General features: G+C 29.8%; 4 protein-coding genes across 12 annotated transcripts; 2 read left to right on the top strand and 2 right to left on the bottom strand.

Moving 5' to 3' along the window:
• Nucleotides 1-113: 113 nt before the first annotated feature.
• Nucleotides 114-5246, bottom strand: LOC141531372 (protein rolling stone). 4 transcript variants are annotated; one of them, XM_074249166.1, is made up of 2 exons: nucleotides 5090-5246; nucleotides 114-1582 (listed from the first exon to the last, which is right to left on the bottom strand). In XM_074249166.1, the coding sequence occupies exons 1-2, from the start codon at nucleotides 5229-5231 to the stop codon at nucleotides 705-707; spliced, it is 1020 nt and encodes a 339-aa protein (XP_074105267.1). In that variant the 5' UTR covers nucleotides 5232-5246; the 3' UTR covers nucleotides 114-704. The 4 variants fall into 4 exon arrangements, with proteins under 4 accessions (XP_074105267.1, XP_074105270.1, XP_074105269.1 ...); XM_074249169.1 differs by lacking the exon at nucleotides 5090-5246 and adding an exon at nucleotides 4182-4240; XM_074249168.1 differs by lacking the exon at nucleotides 5090-5246 and adding an exon at nucleotides 2933-3374.
• Nucleotides 5137-12460, top strand: Ca-ma2d (Ca[2+] channel Muscle-specific alpha2/delta subunit). Of its 2 annotated transcripts, XM_074249158.1 has the most exons (14): nucleotides 5137-5265; nucleotides 6037-6569; nucleotides 6651-6732; nucleotides 7129-7394; nucleotides 7465-7847; nucleotides 7947-8266; nucleotides 8471-8731; nucleotides 9247-9375; nucleotides 9689-10050; nucleotides 10133-10337; nucleotides 10426-11011; nucleotides 11080-11435; nucleotides 11523-11819; nucleotides 11891-12460. In XM_074249158.1, the coding sequence occupies exons 2-14, from the start codon at nucleotides 6499-6501 to the stop codon at nucleotides 12188-12190; spliced, it is 3618 nt and encodes a 1205-aa protein (XP_074105259.1). In that variant the 5' UTR covers nucleotides 5137-5265; nucleotides 6037-6498; the 3' UTR covers nucleotides 12191-12460. The 2 variants fall into 2 exon arrangements, with proteins under 2 accessions (XP_074105259.1, XP_074105260.1); XM_074249159.1 differs by lacking the exon at nucleotides 9247-9375 and having other exon boundaries at nucleotides 11891-12459.
• Nucleotides 12461-12530: 70 nt separating this feature from the next.
• On the top strand, nucleotides 12531-20695 carry Stj (voltage-dependent calcium channel subunit straightjacket). 4 transcript variants are annotated; one of them, XM_074249154.1, is made up of 17 exons: nucleotides 12531-12803; nucleotides 13115-13301; nucleotides 13372-14316; nucleotides 14388-14711; nucleotides 14906-14962; nucleotides 15910-15990; nucleotides 16060-16134; nucleotides 16222-16326; nucleotides 16397-16468; nucleotides 16573-16717; nucleotides 16817-16883; nucleotides 16959-17125; nucleotides 17207-17330; nucleotides 17669-17701; nucleotides 18226-18509; nucleotides 18590-18933; nucleotides 19013-20695. In XM_074249154.1, the coding sequence occupies exons 1-17, from the start codon at nucleotides 12721-12723 to the stop codon at nucleotides 19649-19651; spliced, it is 3732 nt and encodes a 1243-aa protein (XP_074105255.1). In that variant the 5' UTR covers nucleotides 12531-12720; the 3' UTR covers nucleotides 19652-20695. The 4 variants fall into 4 exon arrangements, with proteins under 4 accessions (XP_074105255.1, XP_074105257.1, XP_074105256.1 ...); XM_074249156.1 differs by lacking the exon at nucleotides 14906-14962; XM_074249155.1 differs by lacking the exon at nucleotides 17669-17701.
• Mrf1 (mitochondrial translation release factor 1) lies at nucleotides 15887-22402 on the bottom strand. 2 transcript variants are annotated; one of them, XM_074249165.1, is made up of 4 exons: nucleotides 22243-22402; nucleotides 21803-22149; nucleotides 20803-21726; nucleotides 15887-16014 (listed from the first exon to the last, which is right to left on the bottom strand). In XM_074249165.1, the coding sequence occupies exons 2-3, from the start codon at nucleotides 22116-22118 to the stop codon at nucleotides 20831-20833; spliced, it is 1212 nt and encodes a 403-aa protein (XP_074105266.1). In that variant the 5' UTR covers nucleotides 22119-22149; nucleotides 22243-22402; the 3' UTR covers nucleotides 15887-16014; nucleotides 20803-20830. The 2 variants fall into 2 exon arrangements, with proteins under 2 accessions (XP_074105266.1, XP_074105265.1); XM_074249164.1 differs by lacking the exon at nucleotides 15887-16014 and having other exon boundaries at nucleotides 20736-21726.
• Between the last annotated feature and the right edge of the window lie 140 nt (nucleotides 22403-22542).

The raw sequence follows: 22542 nt of genomic DNA, 5'->3' as shown, positions 1-22542 counted from the left end.
TGAATATTTTTTCATAAAAGTGTTACTTCAATTATTTACTTAATTTAATAATAATAATTATTATGATTATTATCATTATATTAAAATGCATCTATGAAATTATCAATGTCAAATAAATTTTTTTACGTCATTCACAAGTCTTTACCATTTATAATAATAATCATATAAAAATTACTACATACAATAATCAATTAAAAGTATTTTTAAATAAATTTTAGCCGAACACAATTTAGCAGTAATCACTTATTAGTTATACACATATGTCTCAACAGAACAAAAACATTAAAAATAATCATACTAGGTTGCTATTAAAATAAATGGAATAACAATTTTATTTTCTAGCTAAATCTATATAGCGAACAGTAATACTTTCTTTGGAATAATATTTATTTGGAATGATTTATGTAAAAATACTAGCAATAATTCACCACTACTTCTTTTTAATCTTTATAATTATAATTCATAATTAATATTAGAATGACAAAATAACAATCATACACATGTTCCGCATTTATACTATTGGTATATAAAAAAATTATTATGTACTATTACATACATCTTACTATGAATATTACAAATTGTAACAATTGCTATACCAACGTAATTATCAGTTATAATTAATATCCATTAATAAAGATGAGCATATTACTATTATTTAGCATGAAAAAAAAAAAAAAAACTAAATTAAATTATTAAAAATAATTTCAAACAATTTCAACATCTCTAACTTTAGTGCTCTGTTCATTATTAGCTGACGATAATGGTGGCTCATGAATACTCTTATCACTGGGCTTCGTAATACGTTCTAGACAATTCGTTAGACCAGTAAGTAGGCAGTGAACTATAATTATAAATCCAATACCACCTAATGATACTAATAATGAGATACCTGGCTTTTTCCAATCTAGAATTTTGTAAATATAGTGAAAGCCCTTTCTATCAAGGCCACCAGCAGCGTAATAAATAACAGAAAATATTAAATAAATAACAATAACAACGACAATCCACCAAAAGCAACGCAACTGTATCGGTACGGCACAAATAAATAAGTCTACTATTATAAGTATACTGTTAAGAGCATGTTGCATTAAATTAACACTGTCCACGAAGTGAATTTTCGGATCGTAAATGGCAACCCAGTAGGCTACTGTAACACCAATAGCCAGCGATGCTGTCACGCTATATAAAAACCAATAACTTTTTTCCAAGCAGGTGTACTTGATATTGTACGGATTGAAATCAGGATATCGTTGATGTAACCATCGTCTTGTTACCAGCGTTGCACTAAGTATCGTCTGGGCAACTCCAAAAGTTAAATGCCAGTTCGTTAAATAAGCAAACCATTTACGAGATCCATATTTGCTTGCTAATGGGTCGACGCTTCCTATCTCCCATACTGAACAAATAACTATTGAAATCCAACCAAGACTCATGAACCAACGATAGTAGACATACCACCAGGGCGCGTAGGTTCTGAACCTTAATTCTGTCAGCAATCTTGGATGCGGAGGTGTCTGCTTTGTTTCTAGCCATGCCCGACTTATTTTTCGACACCAGAGTTTGTTTACCATCGCTCGACGTCCTGAAAAAAATTTTTTTGAATAAGTAAGGAGATTTTTACTCACTGTTGTATATTATTAGACTAGTCAGGTGTCAATAACAAAAACGGGAATTTTTTTTGAAGGCTTACTGTTATCTGATAAGAGATTATTGTCTGAAGAAAAATAAATGCTGTGAGTAGATGATGTGTAAATGAGATTAATTTGAGCTTATCAATTATAATTAAATTAATTTGTTTTACTTTTTTTTTTAGAGGAAAAATATTCGCAGAAGAGATTTGAATAAATAGAAGTCTTACGAGTACATAGTTGGATCAACAGAAACCATAATTCCTTGGTGGATAGTTTCAACATTCTGAATTATGACAGAAAGTTTATTGACACTTGGTAGATGCTTATGTAGATCTGTTGTTAGTCTACATATTTCTTAGATCTATATAATAAATACATTTTTAATAGAAAATTTTGGAGTACTCAAGAATAATCACAGCCACGTTTTTGATTATTTTTAAATGTCAACATTTCACAGCTGACATAATATCTAAACCCCAGTGCCCTCTAGTTGAAACTATTTAAACTACAGCAGGTTATTAAATTTCGCGGCAAGTTTTTATAAACATTTATTAGCTTTGTGTTAAAGTTTTTTTTATTTATTTTGTTACATGGATGACAAGTTAATAACTGCGATTATTTCAATTGATTTATTTATTCTTCAGAGCAAGTAAATTTTAAACTACGCTCCGAAAAAGTTATTTCTTTCAGCGTGATTTATTTATTACTGATAAAGTATTTTTTTTTTTATTTTTTTTTTTAAATATTTTATGAGGTTAGAATTTTTAAACTAAAAAAATTCTTACATTAGCGATAAAAAAAAACGGTGAATAATACTTCTGTTTATAAAAAAAAAAATCTTATGATCAACTTTCGGAGTAATTGATAAAAACATTTTGTTTGCAGAAAGATAAAAATCAATTTTCATTAGAAATTGCAAGAATAATCTACTTCAATAGAATTTGTTATAAAATTTCAGCGATAAAAAGTTTTTTTTATTTTTTTTTTTTTTTTTTCATTGAAAATATTCAAAATTATAATAATAAATTATTATGATCTAAAGTTAATAAATTATTTTTAATGTTTTCAGGACAAGGTCGAATTTTATAAGTTAATAGTGCATTAAAAAATTAAAAGGTATCAAATCAGGTTCACAACATAATTTTTTTTAATCGAGAAGGTCGTGGCTATCATCTAATAAAGTTAATTGACTTCCAATACTAGAATTATTGGAAATAAAAAAAAATAATGTCTATATTTTTCGGTACCAAGAAGAATTATTAATAATTTAAAGATTTTAAAAGTCAAAAAATTTCTATTACCCAACAAATATTTTTCGCTGAATTTCAACCTCGCCGAATATTGTAATTATTTTAATAACAGTGATTATAGATTGTATTAAAGGGTAAACCGAAAGAATATAACGGATGTGGTAAGTATTTTTTTTTTTAAACAATTCTCAATTATTTTTTAGCACAATTTTCAACAACTGTTATTCAACTATAGCGTGACACTGCATTACTAAACTTATTAAATTATTAAACGAATTAAAGATCAGATCACAGACTTTATCTATTTATCTATCTATCGTGTAACGTTTTAAGAATTTTCATTCTTTCACAAAATAATTTTATAGATTTATCTTTTCAGGTTGTAAAGATACACTGAGATATCTATCTATCACTTGTTCACATTTTCCCGATAAATTACACGTTTATTTATTCAGATGAATCATTGTGTACCGTTAGAATTTCCATTATCATTAATTAATGAGCGAAAAACTCTTTTGAATACCTTCAATGAAAAAGGAATCTTATTTAACCAGAAAATTGAATTCCCGGGGAAAAAAAATTGTTTTATCCATATAAAAAGAAGTTCAATGAATGCGGTGAGAATGATTAATCAACTATTTGAATTTAAGAACATTTAGTAGTTCTTAAATAGATATCCCAGAACTAATGTAATTCAATTAAGGAAGAATTATATTAATAATAAAGATAAATTTATAAAAATAACTAATTCAATATAACCTAAGTATATTAATAAAAATAACGAGACAGCAAGAAGTAATTAATAATGATGGTTTGCGGCTCTGAGGTTCACACGACGCGCGACTCACGCCACAAATGTATGTATCAGAGGTCGTGGTCATACGGTCAATCAATCTATACTAATTTAACGTTAATTTGTGACAATCTTGTCTTTATTATTATTATTAACATTCGGTCGCGTGAACGCAGGTAATTTATATTCATATTTGTATGGAATTTTTGCATTCAAATTATTTGTCTCACGATCTCTATTTTATAAATTTTATAATTTACACTCCTATTGTACTCAACCTTATCTTTACTATAAATTTATTACTTCTTCAATTTCTTTTTCTTGTCCACTTGACTTCACAACAAATTTTTATCTTTATTGTTTCCGTGTCGATTTAACTATTACATTTTTTATCAATTTCTCTACTATACAACTGTTCGTAAACAAACGAATTTTTATTATTCTCGTATTACTTCATTTATCAAGTACGATTTAAAAGTACATTTAATTTAGTCTATCACTACTGACCTGGTATACCTGTTATGTGTCTATTCAGTGATTATTAAGTTATTTACGATAATTGAACGAAACAACCTTTTATAAGCTATAACTTCCCCTTTTTTTTCGGTACTCTTTAAACAACTTCCCCTACTCTTTCATTCTTGTTCACATTTGATCTTCAATACTTTTTATACATATAAAAAAAAAAATTTATATATTATATATCATAATCATTGTAAAATATTTATAAACTTAATTTACCGTCATTCAATTTTATTGCGTAGATATTTAAGAGTAAAAAAATTTTTAGCTTGAGAATAATAATTGGGTCATATTAAAAAATCATTAAAAAATTATTTTCAGTAAAAATCTATTGGAATTTTTAAAAAGTAATAAAAAAAAAAATATCATAGTATAACAATTTAGTATGTAATTAACGAACCTCCAAAGATTCTTATCTTCAACTAAGTAATTACACAAATTATATGTAATAAACTGTAACTAACGAGATTTAAAGCTCATTATCTCCTTATCGTTACTTTAAGCTTATCTTAATCAACAAAATTAAAAAAAAAAAAAATACAAATTATAAAACTCGCGTTGAAGCCTTTGGGGAATACAATTCATTTTTGAAGTATATATTGAAGCATGTTATTGATATGGATTAAAAAAAACTTTATCAAATCGTACGATTTTACTATCAAGCCGTCAGCATTTTCGTCACAAGGAAAATTAATTCCACGTTTATTTCTTCCCACTTACCGGTTGTGAGTTTAATAAAATTTAAAAGCAATTAATAAAAAATTAACTGTCAGCAAATAAATTGCTGTAAGCGTAAAGTAATAATTTTCTTTTATCGATTATAAAAATATAAAAAAATTCAATAAATAATTTTCTTCATGCAATAATTTATAAAATAACAATAAATCACGCACCACAAAAAGACGTTGATAAACAAAAGCTATCCTCTTTTTTTTTTTCAGTTGGATTAATACATAACTGTACAGAACTAAACTCAGACGTATCGATATGAATCCCAGGTGGGATTTGTTGTTGCTTGTTAGACTGTCTCTCCATGACTACTACCAATTTAAGTCTGAAGCCCCTATAAGTATGTAATATAAAGGCCTATACCCTCCCTTCTGTAGGTATAGATTATACAGTGCATAGGTATGGTTTACCGCCATGTACTGTATGCGTGGACTTAAAATCAATAATAACAATATTAGCGATAATGTTAATTCATATTATATTATATTACCCCCATTAAAATACGTCAGATCGTGGACATTGAGGACCTGGTCAATTTGATTTGATTGATTTCTTCTTTCAATAGGTCGTTGGACCTTTCTCAGTATGCACGTTGATGCACTGTAATTATTTAACGTACACGCCATGTCACCATGTGCAAGTGGACTAGACGCATTATTTTATTATTCATTATTTTTTATTTTACCATTATTCCTATTATTATTATAATTATTATAACTTAACAATACAATACTTTAATAATAATAATATGCTTTATATTCGAGTTACTTTTTCCGTCAAGGACTGCGTTTAGTTGATAACGAATAGTCAGCAATTTATTTTGTTTATTTTTATGAATGTTAGTAGACTTTTTTTTTTTTTATTTTCTAAATAATAATTATTTTTACTTGTTTACATAAATATTGTTATTAAAATTTTATTACTGCCTTTTAATTCAACACTACTCTAGATATTTTCAAATAATTAATTTGAATTTTTTATCGTCTTCTTTAGTTTCAATTATTCATTTTTTAATTTTATAATCTGATATAAATTTTAATTTATTAAATAGTAATAATAAGTTTTTATTAATTGAAATAAGAAATTTAATTTAATTAATTTTTTTTTTTAGGAAGAAGAAGAAGAAAAAAATGCATAACTGAAGATGGAAAAAAATAGATTGGGATAAATTTATTTTTCGACGCGGAAGCGAAGAAAAATATTTAAAAATTATGTCAGTGGAAAAAGTGAAGAACCAAAATAATACATTTAAAAAAAAATACAACAATCATGAGGGTAGAGAGTATGTGTAAGCTGAACACGTGAACTAAGATTTTATAAATATATCCACTGAGAGAGTAAGAAGACTACGTATACTCCAGCTCTCTACAACCCATCGGGTTCCGTGCACCAAAAATAATCAGAACGAATACGAATGGCTGTAGCCGATGTTTTACTGGTGGTCAAAAAGCAATGACAATGATACATTGTCGATCGAAAATACCAGTTATTCTAATTAACTTTCATTAATTAAGTTATTATTAATAAAATTGTTGATGGTAAAAAAATTAAATACATTGTGGTGTTATTTATTATGTATTATCTGCTGAGATACTTTTTTTTACTAATAATAGCCGGTGTTTGTCTCGCTCGCAACGCATATATGTAAGTAAATATATTTAATTCCCTTTTATTTATAAAACATCCACCAAAAAATAATACATTTTTTTTATTTTATTATTTTAGCGTCAATCGGTGGGCAGAAAACCTCGGTTCTGAATTATGGGAACTAGCAAATGCTGTCGCTCGTCCAGATGAGCTCAAACTCGTACGTCACATTATTTTTTTTTATTGGACCTGTAGTAATAAAATAATAACCGTAAAATTATTTAACGTAACTCTTAATCTTAAATTGTTTTATTTTCCGGTTGCAATAATTATAATGAAAAAAATTGAAGAAGAAAAGATTAGTGATTGCCAATCATAATTATAACAAAAATAATTTTAATTGAGTTTATCAATTAGTATGTCACGAAATTAATTAATCATCTTGGGATTAAGAGGAATGGGAGGTCATCAATTATTTTTTTTCGTCTCCAACAAAAATAATAAACATACGATAATAATTAATTGTTTGCCGCTCACTTACATACACTGCATAAATATATTAGAAGATTTTTATTATTATTACTTAATACTATTTTTATTTAATGTTCACTTTCAGAAATATAAACTAATGAATGCACGTGTTGAGGATAAATCCGGAGAGGAACTTATCGATATTATAAGTGAGAGCGTAGGTCGTATGCTAAGGCGTAAAATGGATGCAGTTAGATGTATTCTCAAGGTAGCTGAAGATGCTGCCGAGGAATACAATTCTACGGCAGCTGGATTTAATATCACGTATGTATCGGGTAAATACAGCACGGTTGAAGATGAAAATCCTCCAGATATTCCTAAAAATATGAGAAAAAATGCTTCTATTTACAGGTAATTTATTTATCAATAAGATCATAATTTACAAAGTTATTAATAATTAATTATATAATTCGGTCCGTAGGAGAATAGAGTTAAATCCAGACTCTCACTTTTATAATATCCCAGTGAATACAAATTTTTCGTCAGTTCACATCCCGACAAATGTTTACGACCTTTCACCAACAGTAAAAAATACAATAAAATGGTCAGAAGCTTTGAATGACGTATTTCGTCAAAATTACCGATCAGATCCAGCGTTATCTTGGCAATACTTTGGTTCGATGACGGGAATTCTCCGGCAGTATCCCGCTATGCAGTGGAAAACGACTGGAAATAATCTTGAAGTGCCAGATCTTTACGACTGTCGGATTCGCAGTTGGTACATTGAAGCGGCTACTTGCAGCAAGGATATGATTATCCTCGTCGATGCCAGTGGTAGCATGGAAGGAATGGGTTATACTATTGGTTAGAGTTTTTGATGTGTCATACTATCTAATTTGATTTTTCTATAAATAAGGAATTGTTAATTATTTGGTACTGAAATGTAAATAATTATGATTATAGCTAGAGCGGTCGTTAATTCTATTCTGGATACTCTTTCAAACAACGACTTTGTTACTATTTTACAATACAACAACGAAACAGACCATGTAGTTCCGTGTTTTGAAGACAAGCTTATTCAAGCAACCCCAGAAAATTTAGACACATTCAGAAAATATATGAAAGACTTGGATCCTCTGGAGAATGCTAATTTGACGAATGCGTTTACACGTGCATTTGAAATTTTGAAGTCGTATCGTGAAACTCGAGGATGCGGTCCAGAGACACCTTGTAACCAGCTTATAATGCTTGTCACTGACAATGTTGCTTCAAATATATCCGAGGTCATTATTAATCATAATTCTTATCACTATCATTATAATTATATAATTGTTACATTCTTATATGACCTATCACGCGACAGTTTTTATCTAATGAATCATATACTTATTTATTTTTATATTCGTCTATTGATTTTTTATTAGCTTTATCATTGGCTTTTGTTTTTGTTATTTTTTGTATTAGTAAATATTTAATTTGACAAATAGGTTTTTGATTTGTGGAACCGACAAGAAAATGGAACACGTATTCCAGTGCGTGTCTTTACATATTTACTAGGAAAAGAGGTCACTAACGTACGTGAAATACAATTGATGGCATGTGAAAATCGCGGATATTACACACATGTCCACACTCAAGAGGAAGCGCAAGAACAAGTACTCAAATACATCCCAGTTGTTGCACGACCTTTAGTTCTTCAAGGTTACCATCATCCAGTAGTGTGGACTCATGCTTACACTGACGTTTCGGTAAGAATTTATGAAATGTGCTGATGTTCTGGCGCGACAATGAGTTGCGGAATACGTATTTATATAATTTTACAAGAGATTCAGCTAATTTAATTGATTATGCTATTAACAGAAAAAAATAACTCAATAAATACGAACTATCATCTTAAAAAAAATTATGTTAGTAATAAATTAATTTTATTATTTGTTATAATATCAGTATAAAGTAATTCGTAGAATTGAGTCTTGCGTGCATTGTGCGTGTCAAAAAAAAAAAAAAAAAATAATAAAACGACTATAATAAGAATGACGACAGACCACCGCATAAGGGAATTGAATTACAAGATAACAAGCAATTTTATGTATCATAATCAAAAGCTAAATTTTTTTATCACAAACTTTTGACGCAAATTGAAGAAAAAAAAATATTAATTTAAAAATTTTTTTTTTTTTTAATTATTCAACTAATTATTTTGTTTTATTGTATTATAACTTATTTTAATAAGGAAGAAAAATAAATAAATAAATCCCATTAGAATCCAGCACTTGCCTCGTGGCTGTGGCTGGTGATGGACCATCCGGAGCAAAAGTCACGGCTACAGAAGTACCTCGAAGGGAAACGTGAAGGCGTGAGAATAAATGAAGATGCCATCTACATCAAGCAGGTTTTAATTAATTACCCCGAAAGATTTGTTTGTCCAAGTGTATTTTTGACACTTATCCTTTTAGGTGCACACACGCTTGGTGGTTTAGATAAATAACTAGTTATCACAGCTCCTTAATTTATTAATTTACCGTTAGATTAGATTAAATCCTTTTTAACGTAATGATTTTTTTATTCCACGCACTTAATTAATTTCCAAAGCACACAGAGTTACATCTCAAAATAAGTACGATTGAGATTTCCATTGGTTGTAATGTTATAAAAAATTAATTGTTAATTAATTAATGGTAATAATGAACATTTATATTTCACAGCGAGCAAGGGGTGAAGATCCACGACTGGATGCGGGACTTTTTAATTCAACTTTGTGGCAAGAGTACCGGCTCCTTACGTCAGTAAGTATCCCAGTGTTTGATCGAAAAGGAAACCGTAATAACGAAACAAAACAAGCAAATTTACTGGGTGTTGTTGGTACTGATGTCCCAATCGAGTCGATACAAAAGCTAACATTACCATTCAAACTTGGCGTTAACGGGTACGCATTTATCGTCTCCAATAATGGGTACGTAATATTACATCCTGATTTACGTCCAGTTAGCGAAGGAAGACTGAAGCGAAACTACAATAGCATTGATTTGACGGAAGTTGAGATACTTGATGACGGACGGAAGCCTAGGTGAATTAATTGTTATTGATAATTAGTTATTTAAAAAAAAAAAAAAACGATCAATTATGTTTTTTTTTTTGTTAATTTTTAGGGATCCAGGACCGGAAATACTTAATTTACGTCAAGCTCTAGTGGATCATCAGTATGGCAGTATGAAAGATGTTCCTGTTAAATTTCACTATGATGACAATAGAAGAGTTATGTTAGAAAAACGGGATTATTATTTTGCACCATTACCTGGCACGCCGTTTGGAATTGCCGTTGCAATTCCTAATTACGGAAAAACTTGGATCAAGGTAAAATTAAAAATCTAGTTTTACAAATTAATCAATTAATTATTTTTGAAGTAATATTTCTTTAAATTTATATTATTCATTACACCAGGTTACTAATGAGATTGAAAAAAACCGTCAAGCAGGAATTAATGTTTCTGATTTTTTTTTAAACGACCGTTGGAGGGTACACCCAGGCTGGGTTTACTGCAGATATCATTATCTAGAAGGTCATGAGTTCCCGAGTCCTGAAGCAGAAGTCCGTTACTTCCTCGGGCGACTCGGTCAGCCTGGCTGGAAATGGTCTGATCAGTACACGGCTTATGATATTAGTATGGAAGAAGAAGAAGAGCCAGACTGTGGAAGACAAGTTTTGGAAGATGATGATTACTACTGCAATGAAGAACTGATGCAATTGTTGGTATTTGATGCGAAAGCCACGAATCAAAGTTACTCTGGAGATTTCAGGTACAAGGATGAGGACTCTAAAAGACTTGCGGAACTTTACAAAGTATTTTTGAGATTCGTGGCAACGCAGAGTGGCTTAACAAAGTGGCAGTACATTGAGTCGGACTATTTGGAGGAAGTTAGAGATCCATTAGAGTTCGGTGATCTTCATAGACGCGCTGTCAATGAACCGTGGTACAAGGGAGCTATTTTTCAACATCAAATCGATCCGAATAGTATTTTACTGACAGGTAAATTCAATAAATTTTTCTCTTTGGTTTTATTATTTCTTCTTTTTATATTTTTAAATTAAATTTAGTACCTTGGAATGCTGGACCTGAAGCTACAGTAACGGCTTCAATGGCAATATTTCCACGTGACGGAGGCAAAAATGCATCAGCAGCTGTCGTTGGTTTTCAGATGCCCATGACGGCGTTTTATCAAAGATTCATAGATATAACTTCAGTCACGAGTAATCCCGATATGGATTGTTCGCACGCTTGGATAGACTGTTACCTAATCGATCAAAATGGGTTTGTTGTTGTATCAGAAGCACACAACGACACGGGTCAATTTTTGGGTGCTGTCGAGGGAGCTGTTATGAAATCAATGATTATTCAAGGTTTTTACAAAACCGTTGAAATTTACGATTATCAAGGTTTATGTAAAACAATTGTATGTTCATCCATTTTTTTTTTTTAATTTTTTTTTTCATTAACTTATTTAATTTTTTGGTACCAAAAAATGATAATTTTTATCCAGGCGCTCGAAGGTGCAGCAAGTTTTTTGAGTAATCCTTTTACCAATATTTACAATCTCATTTCTTGGTTTTTTGTACGTACACTCTGGATAATGTCGCAGTTTGTAAATATACCCGAGACATTTGCAAGGGTGCATTCGGACGAAGACCTACCGGAGAAACCAAAGCCACCGCACGAAATAGAAGTACCATATTCGTGTGATTTAAAGAGAACTCTGTATATTATGAATCAAACTTTGGCTGTGAATCAAATAACTAATACACCAGAACAGTGTTCACGCCCGTTTTTCGCTCAATTAGTGAGTATTTTTATTTTTTTTTATTTTGATATTGATTAATAAATTATTTTATAAAATTTAAAATATTACAGGTACCTAATACAAATCTTCTTCTCGTAGTCGTCGATACATTGTATCCCACGTGTTACGAGCGCTTAGAAGTACTGCCCGTTCATGTAGACCCTAGTGAATATACAAATGACACTGAACCAAAACCATGTCACAAAAAAAAATTAAACGATTTGCCTCGAAGACGTCTTGAGAAATGTTTTACCGAGCACCCAGAGGAAGATGAAATAGACCAATGTGGACGAGGAACAAGACTGCATAATTCAATTCATATTAATATATTATTATTATTTATTCTAGTCACTCTTAAAATTATTTTGTAAGCCCTTGCGAGTGGTAAATTTTATTTAAACTAAATTTAAAAAGTATTTTTACTTAAAATTATATTGACCTCAGTTGAAATTTAATTTTATAATTAATTATTAAGTGTAAGCTTTTTATGTTGATCCGATCATCTGCGCTGTCCTCTGCGTAACATTTGTTGTATCAGCTGTGCTCTTCAGTAAAGAAAAGTTATACAAAATACGTCGGGCATCCCCCAATGCATATTGTTACACGCGCAAGCTCGAAAAAACCGACCCCGTGATCGATAATGGAGTTGGGGAGGCCACACCGTGCTCCTCATTCTGTCATATCACTGTTCAGTTAATACAAGTCACACATAAAATATCTTCAGTGCTCTTTTTTCATCATTACATTTATTATTATTCTTATTCTTATTATTAAAATTAATATTACTATAGTTTTTTTTAATTTTATCATTACTGTGGTAATTTTATTAAAATAAAATATTGGCTTAATTAAAAATAACTGAAAACAAAAAATAATAATCAAAGTGGTTATCAGCAGAGGGATGAAGGAATGCTTACTGCCCATTTTATTTGTTCTAATTGTACTTTCAACTCCAGGAGAAACCAATATCGTCTCTTTTGCTACGTAAGTTACGGTGTATATGATTTTTATATCGCATTATAAAAAAAAAATTGTAACACGAATTATTGTAAATAACTGAGTGATAGTAAAACTTGTTGTGATTGTGGTGCTACTGATACATTTTAAGTAGATTATCAAGGGATTACATGACACGTGATCAGTGAAATTCTTAATAATGTAAAAAAGATCACAGTTTATATTATACTGACAATTTATTATTTTTATAAATTGTCACAACTCAACGTTTTGATTTCCAGTTTCTATTTTTATAAATACTCATTAATGGCGTTCTATTTTTTTTTTTTTTTTGACAGTGTGAAGACATGGGCGCACAAACTGGGCTTCGAACTCTCACAGCTGGGAAAATACGTGACGAATGTTCAAAAATTCGAAGAGAGTTACAAACAGGCTGACGTTAAAGCACATGATGGCAGTGCTCTTGTCCATGAGATTGCCAAAGATATTAAAGAAATGATGGAGTCTAAAATATCAGCCATTAGAGTAAATATATTTATTTTTTTTTTTTTTTTAATAAAATAAATTACTAATTATAATGTTGATTTATTTGCAGAGAATAATGGACATAGCAGAAACATCAGCACTGTCAAATAATGATGCAATACCTGGGCAAGAATTCCAGTATGTCAACGCGAAGAATAATTCTATTGAATATGAATTCAGTCGACACTTTGGTGGCGAAGTAAATGTCACTAAATCAGCAGTTCATGTGCCAACGAATGTTTACGATCGTGCGCCAGATGTAATCAGAGCGATAAAGTGGTCGGAAGAATTGGATCAAACGTTTATCAATAATTATGAACATGATCCTTCAATATCGTGGCAATATTTCGGTAGTGTTACGGGTTTCATGCGTCAATACCCAGCTACAACGTGGAATCCTAAGCCAGTTGACTTGTTTGATTGTAGGACACGTGGCTGGTACATTGAAGCTGCCACAAGTCCTAAGGACATTCTAATTTTAGTCGATGTGTCGGGTAGTATGACTGGAATTCGACGTGAAATAGCGCGGCACGTGGTCAATAATATTTTAGACACACTCGGGAATAATGATTTCGTAAACATTATTCTATTTTCCAATGAAACTCATGAGGTAGTTCCCTGTTTTAATGATACTCTTGTGCAAGCTAATTTGGCGAATGTTCGTGAATTGAAAGAAGCTATAGAAACTATTAAAACAGATAGAATCGCCAATTTTTCACTTGTATTGACGCAATCGTTTAGATTACTCGAGCGTTTTCGACTGAATAAAGAAGGAGCTGCTTGTAATCAAGCGATAATGCTTATAACTGATGGAGTACCATATAATTACAAGGAAATATTTCAAGAGTGGAATTGGAATAATACCGACGAACCAGACAAAATTGATATGCCTGTAAGAGTGTTCACTTATTTGATAGGTAGAGAAGTTACTGATGTCAGAGAAGTTAAGTGGATGGCATGTGCTAATAGGGGTTATTATGTGCATTTGTCTACTTATGCTGAAGTTAGAGAGCAGGTATAATTAATAGACTAATTTTTTTAACCCTTTTCAATAATTATTTACAATATTAACGATTAAATTTTTAGGTATTAAATTATGTACCAGTAATGGCAAGACCTCTGGTATTGCGCAAAGACGATCATCCAACTATATGGACACCAGTATATGCAGATATAACTGATCCCAAAATGACAGACTGGCTTTGGGAACAAAAAGAAAGTGAAATACAAAAAGAATTATTCCTAGCTTATCGTAGAGATAGAAATTTATTCAATTCTAAAGATCAGAGAGATCGTCGGTTTGCTCATAAACCTAAAAAACAGTATCATGATCGTAAAGATACTGATTTACAGGAGTATCAATTGATGACATCTGTCAGTATTCCTGTATTCGACCGGAGGAAAAATGCGGTAAGATTTATTATAATTATTATCATTGTTTAATGATAAAAAAAAATTTTTTTGGAGAGATTAATAACCAAAGGATGGATGAATGAAAGTGAAAGAATTATAATTATTTATAATTAAAGATATAAAAATGAGGAGATAGATATAAATAATTTGAAGAATATTTTGTTTGTATGCAAGTCCATATTTGTCCACAGAATATCACCGAGATGGTGCTGATTAAAGAAGCTTACTGGGTGGCTCAGACAAGAGAGGTTGGCAGCCAAACAAAAAACAACATTTTTTTATTTTTTATTATTTATATTTATGCATAAACGTTCCCTGTCAATTTGAGAATCTTGGATTTTATTTTTCATTTTCATAGATATGGCGTGTAACCGACGAGCCTATAACTATTCTGTCCTGTAATTAATGTCTGATCTACGCTGATAACTCAAATTTTTTATTTTATTAAAACTGACAAAAACAATATGAAAAAGAGTCACGAAAATTTTTTAAAGGAATGAGGATCGTCGGCTACTTACGTTAATTATTTTATAGGTCTACGCTCGTCTTTCTGCTATCTTTTTTTTTTTTTTATTTATTTATTTAAATCAAATTTAAAATTAGTTATTTGTAATTAGGTAGGTTTAAAATTACAAAGCTAGTGAAACCCATTGTCAACGAGTAGAAGATCCTGCCTGGATACTATTGGATTGAAGAGCGAATATATTTATTTTTAAAAAGCTCGAAGTGGTGATTAATTTTGCGAGATATTAATACATAATAAATATAAATAACGCAACCTTTAATGAATCACACTGATCGTAAATAAATAATAAGTTTTTATAAATGACTGATTGTTAGAAGTATTAGAATAATTTTAATTAATCTTTAATATACACATTAAGTTTTATAATGAGAGTGTCATTAAATAGATTTATTAATAATAGGATAGCGTCTGCTAATGATTTTAAAAAGTAGATATTTATGTAATTAAGTATATCGAATTATTTTTAGTATTTATCATTATTAATTAATATTAAATGTACTACATTTAGTTTATTTTTAAATAGACCAGTCTTAGATTTATTGTAATAATAGTTATTCATTAATATTAATTACAGTAGATTTGCTTAAACTAATAACACATGTAATTAAACAGTTGTTTTAATAGTTAAGTAATTTTTTTATTTTACTAATCTTTCAATAATAATTCCAGAGTAGAGTTGCTAATTTGCTCGGAGTCGCTGGGACGGATGTACCGATAGAAGAAATCCAAAAACTTATGATGCCACATATGGTAATTTTATATTTAAAGTATTATCTGAAATTTAGCGTTCAAAAATTAAAGGTTTACTTTTAATTACAGTTGGGCGTTAATGGGCATGCTTTTATCGTGACTAACAATGGTTACGTTCTTATTCATCCCGATCTTAGACCAGTGGTAATTATTTTTTTATTTTACAAACAAATTCTCTTAGAATAAAAAAAAAAAAAAAAAAAAAAATTAATTAGAAAACTTTGATTAAAGTTTCAGAGCATACTAAAGCCATCATACAATGCGGTCGATATGGCCGAAGTTGAATTAATGGACTCGGGTAGAGGTCCACGTGAATTTGACGAAGGTATATTGACGGTAAGTATTTTTATTTATTTATCAAATTAATTATTTTTATGGAAGTTTAATTAATTGAATAATTTTGAAGTTCCGAGATGAAGTTATTGATCAGATGAACGGCAGTGTAATACTACACACAAAATATCACTACGACGACATGGTAATTTGAATATCATTAATATTTATACTGTGTTTATTTTATTGATTATTTTTTTTAGATAACTATATTGTGTGATGGTTTAATGGATGCGTTGTTATTTTTAGAAACGAGTCGGGAGAGTTAAGAGAAAATATGATTACACTGCTATTGATAATACTCCCTTTACATTAGTGGTTTCTTTGACAGAACACGGTCACGGTAGCTATCGTGTTCATGCCACTGAAGAAATACATCGCGCTCATGTTAATGGTATTAGATTAATTACTTTAACCCCAATTACAAATTACAAAGTCGGGTGTAATTGATAAAAAAAGTGATTAAATTAAATAAATTTATTTTATTTTTTAGGACAAAATGCGACAGATTATTTTGCGGATAGCAACTGGCGGATACATCCAGATTGGATCTATTGCAAGTAAGTTCATTAAATTTTAAGGTATCACTGACTTAAAAAATAATTTATAAAATTTTTCAATTTAATTAATTACAGGTATCATTATGAAGATGCACATAAAGACAAATATAATTCTTCAGAACAATTGCTTGTGCATTTTTTGACACGTACCCGCCAGCCGGGATGGTTTTGGAGCGACAGAAAGTTGCCATCTCAACCACCGGAATATTCTGTCTCTGGTTCTGCTAGTTCAGGATCACATTGTAAGAATTTTAATTATTTATAATTTATAAAAAAAAAAACAATAAATTGATAAATTAATTAAATATAATTTTATTTTTTAGCTAATCCAAATACTTCGGATAAAAATTCATATTACTGTGATAGAGTACTTTTACAAAGTCTGGTTCATGATGCTAAGGTAACCGAATGGTTTGCAAACATCAACCAGACTCGCGAAGAAAAAGGGTAAGAGTTAAAATAATTAATGTAAAAGCACTTTACATTACGCGTTTATATAATAAGAATTTTTTTTTTAAAAACAACCTGCAAATATAAGATTAATAAACTGAAATAGTGACAAAAAAATCATGTTAACTCGGAAATAATCAGTAAGGACAGTTTGGAGTCCCATCAAACACACGTCATTAAAAATTAACAATTTAATAACGACGTGGATATTTGAAATAATATTTCAATTCAATATTATTATAAGTAACACACTTTTTATTTTAAAATATCGAATAGTCATTATACACTAGAATGCACTTTTATTTACTAATATTTACAACTTTAACGCCATGCAGACCTTTAGCTAGGCTGATGAACCTCCTGCCCAGGTAACGCCTTCACATCGCACCTTATGTTTTTTAGTAATAATTTATCTTTATCATTAATAATTATTTATTCCTATGATGACATCGTTATCCAAATTTCCTAACTCCCTTAAACAAAATTTCTTTTCAATCCATCATCATTGTTTTACTCCCAATTTCCTGGATAATGGTCAATCTTCGATTGACTGAAGCACATGTATTATTTTACATCACCACTCCATTATAAATATTATTTTCGTATAGAGGGTCCACCGCAGATAGGTTTCAAGTGTTTTTACAGGCTCAATAACCAAGTGATTCGGAAACATAATACAACTACCAAAGAAGCTAATTCATTTTATGTAGTAAATATGTATTGGATTAATCGATTGATGTATTGTAATTCAGTTAACTCAACAATCCTCATTTCACAACAGACAACATTAATTCGACATTGAAAAATAAATTTATCAATTATTGATTTTATAAATTAAAAAATAAATTCGTTTGTTTAATATGAATAAAAACTAATATTAGTTTCTTTGTAGGAAACAATTCCAACAACGTTTTGGATTTACACTTGCATTTATGGCAACTCACAGTGGCTTAACCAGATGGCAAGATTTTCCATTGGATGACTCGGAAGAATCGGCAATGCCACCCGATGAACATTTTAGCAGACTATATCCACGTGCTATTGATGAAATTTGGTACAAACGTGCTGTTGAGCAATACTATGTTCAACCAGACAGCTTTGTATTCTCGGTGCCTCTTGATGAAAAAGGAGCAGACAATACAACTCTCGTCACAGCTAGTAGAGCTATTTTTATAGGTAATTTATTCATCTATGTTTCAATAATTTTATTGTCATGGTAATGAAAAATATTTTTTTTTTTTTTTTTTTTTGATTAGGTCAAGGAAATGCCAAAGCTCCAGCAGCAGTAGTTGGATTTCAATTTCAGCATACAGCTCTTCGAAAACTTTTTCACAATATTACATCGACTTGCGACAAAGCAACGAATTGTCCTCGTAATTGTAATGACAGCAGCTTAGCTTGTTATTTGATTGATAATAATGGATACATAATAGCCTCGAAACTTGAGGCAGATGCTGGAAAATTTTTTGGTCAAGTTAGAGGTCCTGTGATGAATAGCTTAGTTGATGAAGGTATTTTTAATAAAATTAGAGTATTTGATTATCAAGGTGTTTGTTTTAAACAAATTGCAAATCCAAATTGCGGTAGTGTATTTTTTACGGTAAGAATTTTTTTTTTTATAAAAATTTTTTTCATTCTTCAATAATTAAATAATTGAAATAACAATCAACGTTTTGCAGCCAGTAAAAATGATTCAAAAAGCTGCAAGTTGGCTGCTGGCTCAATTAGTATGGACATGGGCTAAAGTAGGATTTTGGCAATCTAATTATGCGTATGGACATACTTTTGATTATGAAAGCGAAGAAGAACATAGTCATAATGATTATGAAGACCATGATGACAGATCGTCGGAAGACAAAGGGGAAAAAAATTACGACGATAGTCGAGTGATTATAAATAAAACTAAACCGCAATCTTGTGATAAAGAAGTTTACCTTTATTTATTGAAAAACGAGTCGACAAAGGTTTATGACGTCGACCTAGACACGGGTAAAGGGTGTACTCGACCGTACGTTGTACAACCGGTCGATTTCAGTAACATGTTATTAATAGTCGTCGATTTAAATTGTCCTAATACAGCAGAGCCATATGTGGATATAGAACCTGTAGAAGTTATTTATTTCAATACCACACTGGCTTGCCAAAAAGCATCTACAAATCTGAAACGGCGGAGACCGTTGTCTTGTATCAGAAACCATCCTCAAGAAAGTGAAATAAAAGATCAGTGTGGTCTCGCGTCGACGATACGACCTAATTCAGGTCTTCTTCTAATAACTATTATTTTGGTAATTACCATCACGAGGCTAATACGTACTTAAACATTTTTATTAATAATTATAAGTATAATTATAAAATTAGATTTATAAATTTCCACAAACGGTTCAGAGCCGATGTCAAATTTTTGATAAGGTAAAATTTAATTTAATTTAACTTGTATTTATTGCGTCGATCGCAAGAAATATTAGTTGCTAAATTCGGATCCGAGTGCTTTTTAAATAAAAAAAAAAAAATAAATAAATAAAAATATATATTAATAATAATTGTTCAAAAAAATTAAACGTCACGGTTTAAATAAATTAATGATGTACAGCGTAAAATATAAGTATTCTATAGAATAAAATTTACAAATTGTTGTACGTATTATGTATAAAAAAGGAAGTAATTTTGTGAACGCTAATGTAACTGTTAATTTTCTTACAAGAGTATATTATTAATTATAATTAAATTAAAATAATAGATAAATAAGAATAAAAATAGTAATTATTAAAAATTAACAAATTTAAAGTCCGCTCGGTATAAACCTGATGTTTTTATTAATCAAAGTACTTTAGTGTACTTATAAAAACAAAATTAATATTAATAATAACGATGATTAAAAAAATCCTTCAATACTAAAATTTAAATGGACCATTAAATGGATATTCAATTAATTAAAAAAAAATGAAGATTGTACAGAATTTAAATAAAATTCCGTAAGTTTCTTAATTAATTAACTAAAGTATTAATAAATACATTTGTCACTTTAACTAATATTTCATCACGAGTTCATCGGATATTGCATTCTCAAATCAATAGATAGGATTTTATAATAACATAACTTTAAATAATATTAAAATCAATTATTAAATAAATAATTACTTATGTTGATATTCTCACTTTGTAAATTCATCGATTTGAGATAATTAAAACTTAATTATTCTTATGATAAATAATTAAATAACAACTAATGTTAATTTTGTAAATTATTGTATCATAATATTTAAGATGGTATGTAAAATTGTGTGCCTTCCATTTAAAATTATGTGTGGCACGCGGTTAAACGATAATCTTGTTGTATGTTTTTCAAAATAAATCATTGGATCCTATTGTTGTAAATTAATTTAATAATTAACTACACTATCAATACTATTATAATATAATAAAATATAAATTTTTAATTATAATTAACAATTTATTTATTTAAATTTACCTTATGTACAGCATTAAATAATTCGTCATTATTTACACTTCTCAATAGTTTCTTGTAAAATTTTAAGCTGGAAATGGTTTTGTAGCTTCTCCTGTAGATCTTTCAAGTCTTCACCACCTTCCATAAAAACCTTTAAATTATGCATCGTGCCATTACTTATCCGATGATCCGTAATACGATCTTGACTGAAGTTATAGGTACGTATTTTTTCATTTCTTTGGCTCATACCACGTTGTTTTTTACGCATTGCAGCGGTCGTTGATTTTTGGTCATTCAGTTGCATTTCATAAAGTTTTGATCGTAATTTAAGTAACGCTATCCTTTTGTTTTGTATCTGGGCCCGTTCAGACTGCGCTTCGACAGCAATTCCCGTTGGAAGATGGACAATCCTCACAGCAGACTCAGTTTTATTGACACTCTGACCACCAGCACCAGTAGAACGTTTTGTTTCTATTTTTAAATCTTTCTCCGGCAAATTGATTTCTAGTTCTGTAGGTTGTGGTAACACAGCAACAGTAACTGTTGACGTATGCACTCTGCCAGCTCGCTCTGTCGCTGGAATTCTTTGAACCCGGTGAACACCACCTTCGTGTCTCAGTAATTCGAAAGCACGATCACCAGATACTAAAATAGTTGCGTGTCTTATTCCATCGATTCCGCTCTCCTTGTCAACATCCAGTGGCTGGTAAGTGAAACCCTGGTACTCAAAGTATCCTTGATACATTTTAAATAAATCAGAACAAAATAACATTGCTTCCTGACCACCTACACCAGCTGTTATCTCAAATATTACATCCCGACAGTAATCTTTACCAATACTTTTCGCCAGTGCTTGTAATATTTCTTCATCTAATTTATTCAAGCTTTCTTGATATGCAGTAAACTCATCTTGACCTAACTTTTTCATTTCTTCGTCATTTTTTCCTATAAATTAACACGATATATTAATTAATCATTCATTAAACATGTTGCCTTAATTAGCTGTTAAAAAGTAAGTTACCAAGTTCTTCAAGACTTTTGATATTTTCTTCAATAACTATCCTGTTGTCTAATAAATGAACTACTTCTCTTTGATTAATAATCGTCATCAGCATCTCGTCATTTTTTGATCGATGTTTATAGCTTTCGGTAAGAGATGTTATATATTTTTTAACATTTTTTTCAGGCAGCGCTAAATTTACTTTCATACAAAAAGTATTGCATTCTAAAATTCTACTATTGAGGTTAATGTTTAAATTCGTCCTCAAATTATTTAAATCTAAAATTTCACGGAACCAACGTCGTCCGAATCTCCATCCATGTACAAAAAATAACATTTTTGTAAATTATTTATTTACTCAGCAGTTACTGGAAAAAATTAAGTATCAATTTAAAAATATAAATTCCAATGTCAACAACTTTTATTTTTTTTATCATCTCTATAAAATAGTTATTACTTACCCACAATTTAAAATTTATTAATAGAAAAAACATTTCTCTTCAATATTTTTTTTTTGTTGTCATTTAATTACTTAATATTATGTGAGTAATTTATTAAAAAAACATTGTTAAATTTGTCCAGAATAGCTATTTTGCTCTTCGACTTTTTCATATTTCGTTCGTTTCAATTCCTTATTCCTGACTTTCTATCATTCCTCCCGTCCAAGAAAATGTTCAACTCGCGCAATTTTATTTGAAAATGTTGACTTTTGTTCCAATTAAATTATTTACTTCGAATTAAAGCTTATTTATATGGCTAAA

The sequence above is a fragment of the Cotesia typhae genome, unplaced genomic scaffold (genome assembly GCF_013202065.1).
Source record: "Cotesia typhae breed Kobodo isofemale line unplaced genomic scaffold, CoteBio_Ctyphae contig_5, whole genome shotgun sequence".
Lineage (NCBI taxonomy): Eukaryota > Metazoa > Arthropoda > Insecta > Hymenoptera > Braconidae > Cotesia > Cotesia typhae.
Note: the sequence above shows the minus strand (reverse complement) of the source record. Positions and strands in the feature narration are given on the sequence as shown.

Coding starts and splice junctions, on each gene's coding strand:
- LOC141531372 (XM_074249166.1), bottom strand. CDS start 5,231: ATGGAGAGACAGTCTAACAAGCAACAACAAATCCCACCTGGGATTCAT. Junction 1,583..5,089: donor TTTATCAACGTCTTTTTGTG/GTGCGTGATTTA, acceptor AATTTTTTTCAG/GACGTCGAGCGATGGTAAAC.
- Ca-ma2d (XM_074249158.1), top strand. CDS start 6,499: ATGTATTATCTGCTGAGATACTTTTTTTTACTAATAATAGCCGGTGTT. Junction 6,570..6,650: donor CTCGCTCGCAACGCATATAT/GTAAGTAAATAT, acceptor TTATTATTTTAG/CGTCAATCGGTGGGCAGAAA. Junction 11,436..11,522: donor AAGGTTTATGTAAAACAATT/GTATGTTCATCC, acceptor ATTTTTATCCAG/GCGCTCGAAGGTGCAGCAAG.
- Stj (XM_074249154.1), top strand. CDS start 12,721: ATGAAGGAATGCTTACTGCCCATTTTATTTGTTCTAATTGTACTTTCA. Junction 16,327..16,396: donor TTGACGAAGGTATATTGACG/GTAAGTATTTTT, acceptor ATAATTTTGAAG/TTCCGAGATGAAGTTATTGA. Junction 16,469..16,572: donor AATATCACTACGACGACATG/GTAATTTGAATA, acceptor TGTTATTTTTAG/AAACGAGTCGGGAGAGTTAA.
- Mrf1 (XM_074249165.1), bottom strand. CDS start 22,118: ATGTTATTTTTTGTACATGGATGGAGATTCGGACGACGTTGGTTCCGT. Junction 21,727..21,802: donor CAAAAGTCTTGAAGAACTTG/GTAACTTACTTT, acceptor GTTAATTTATAG/GAAAAAATGACGAAGAAATG.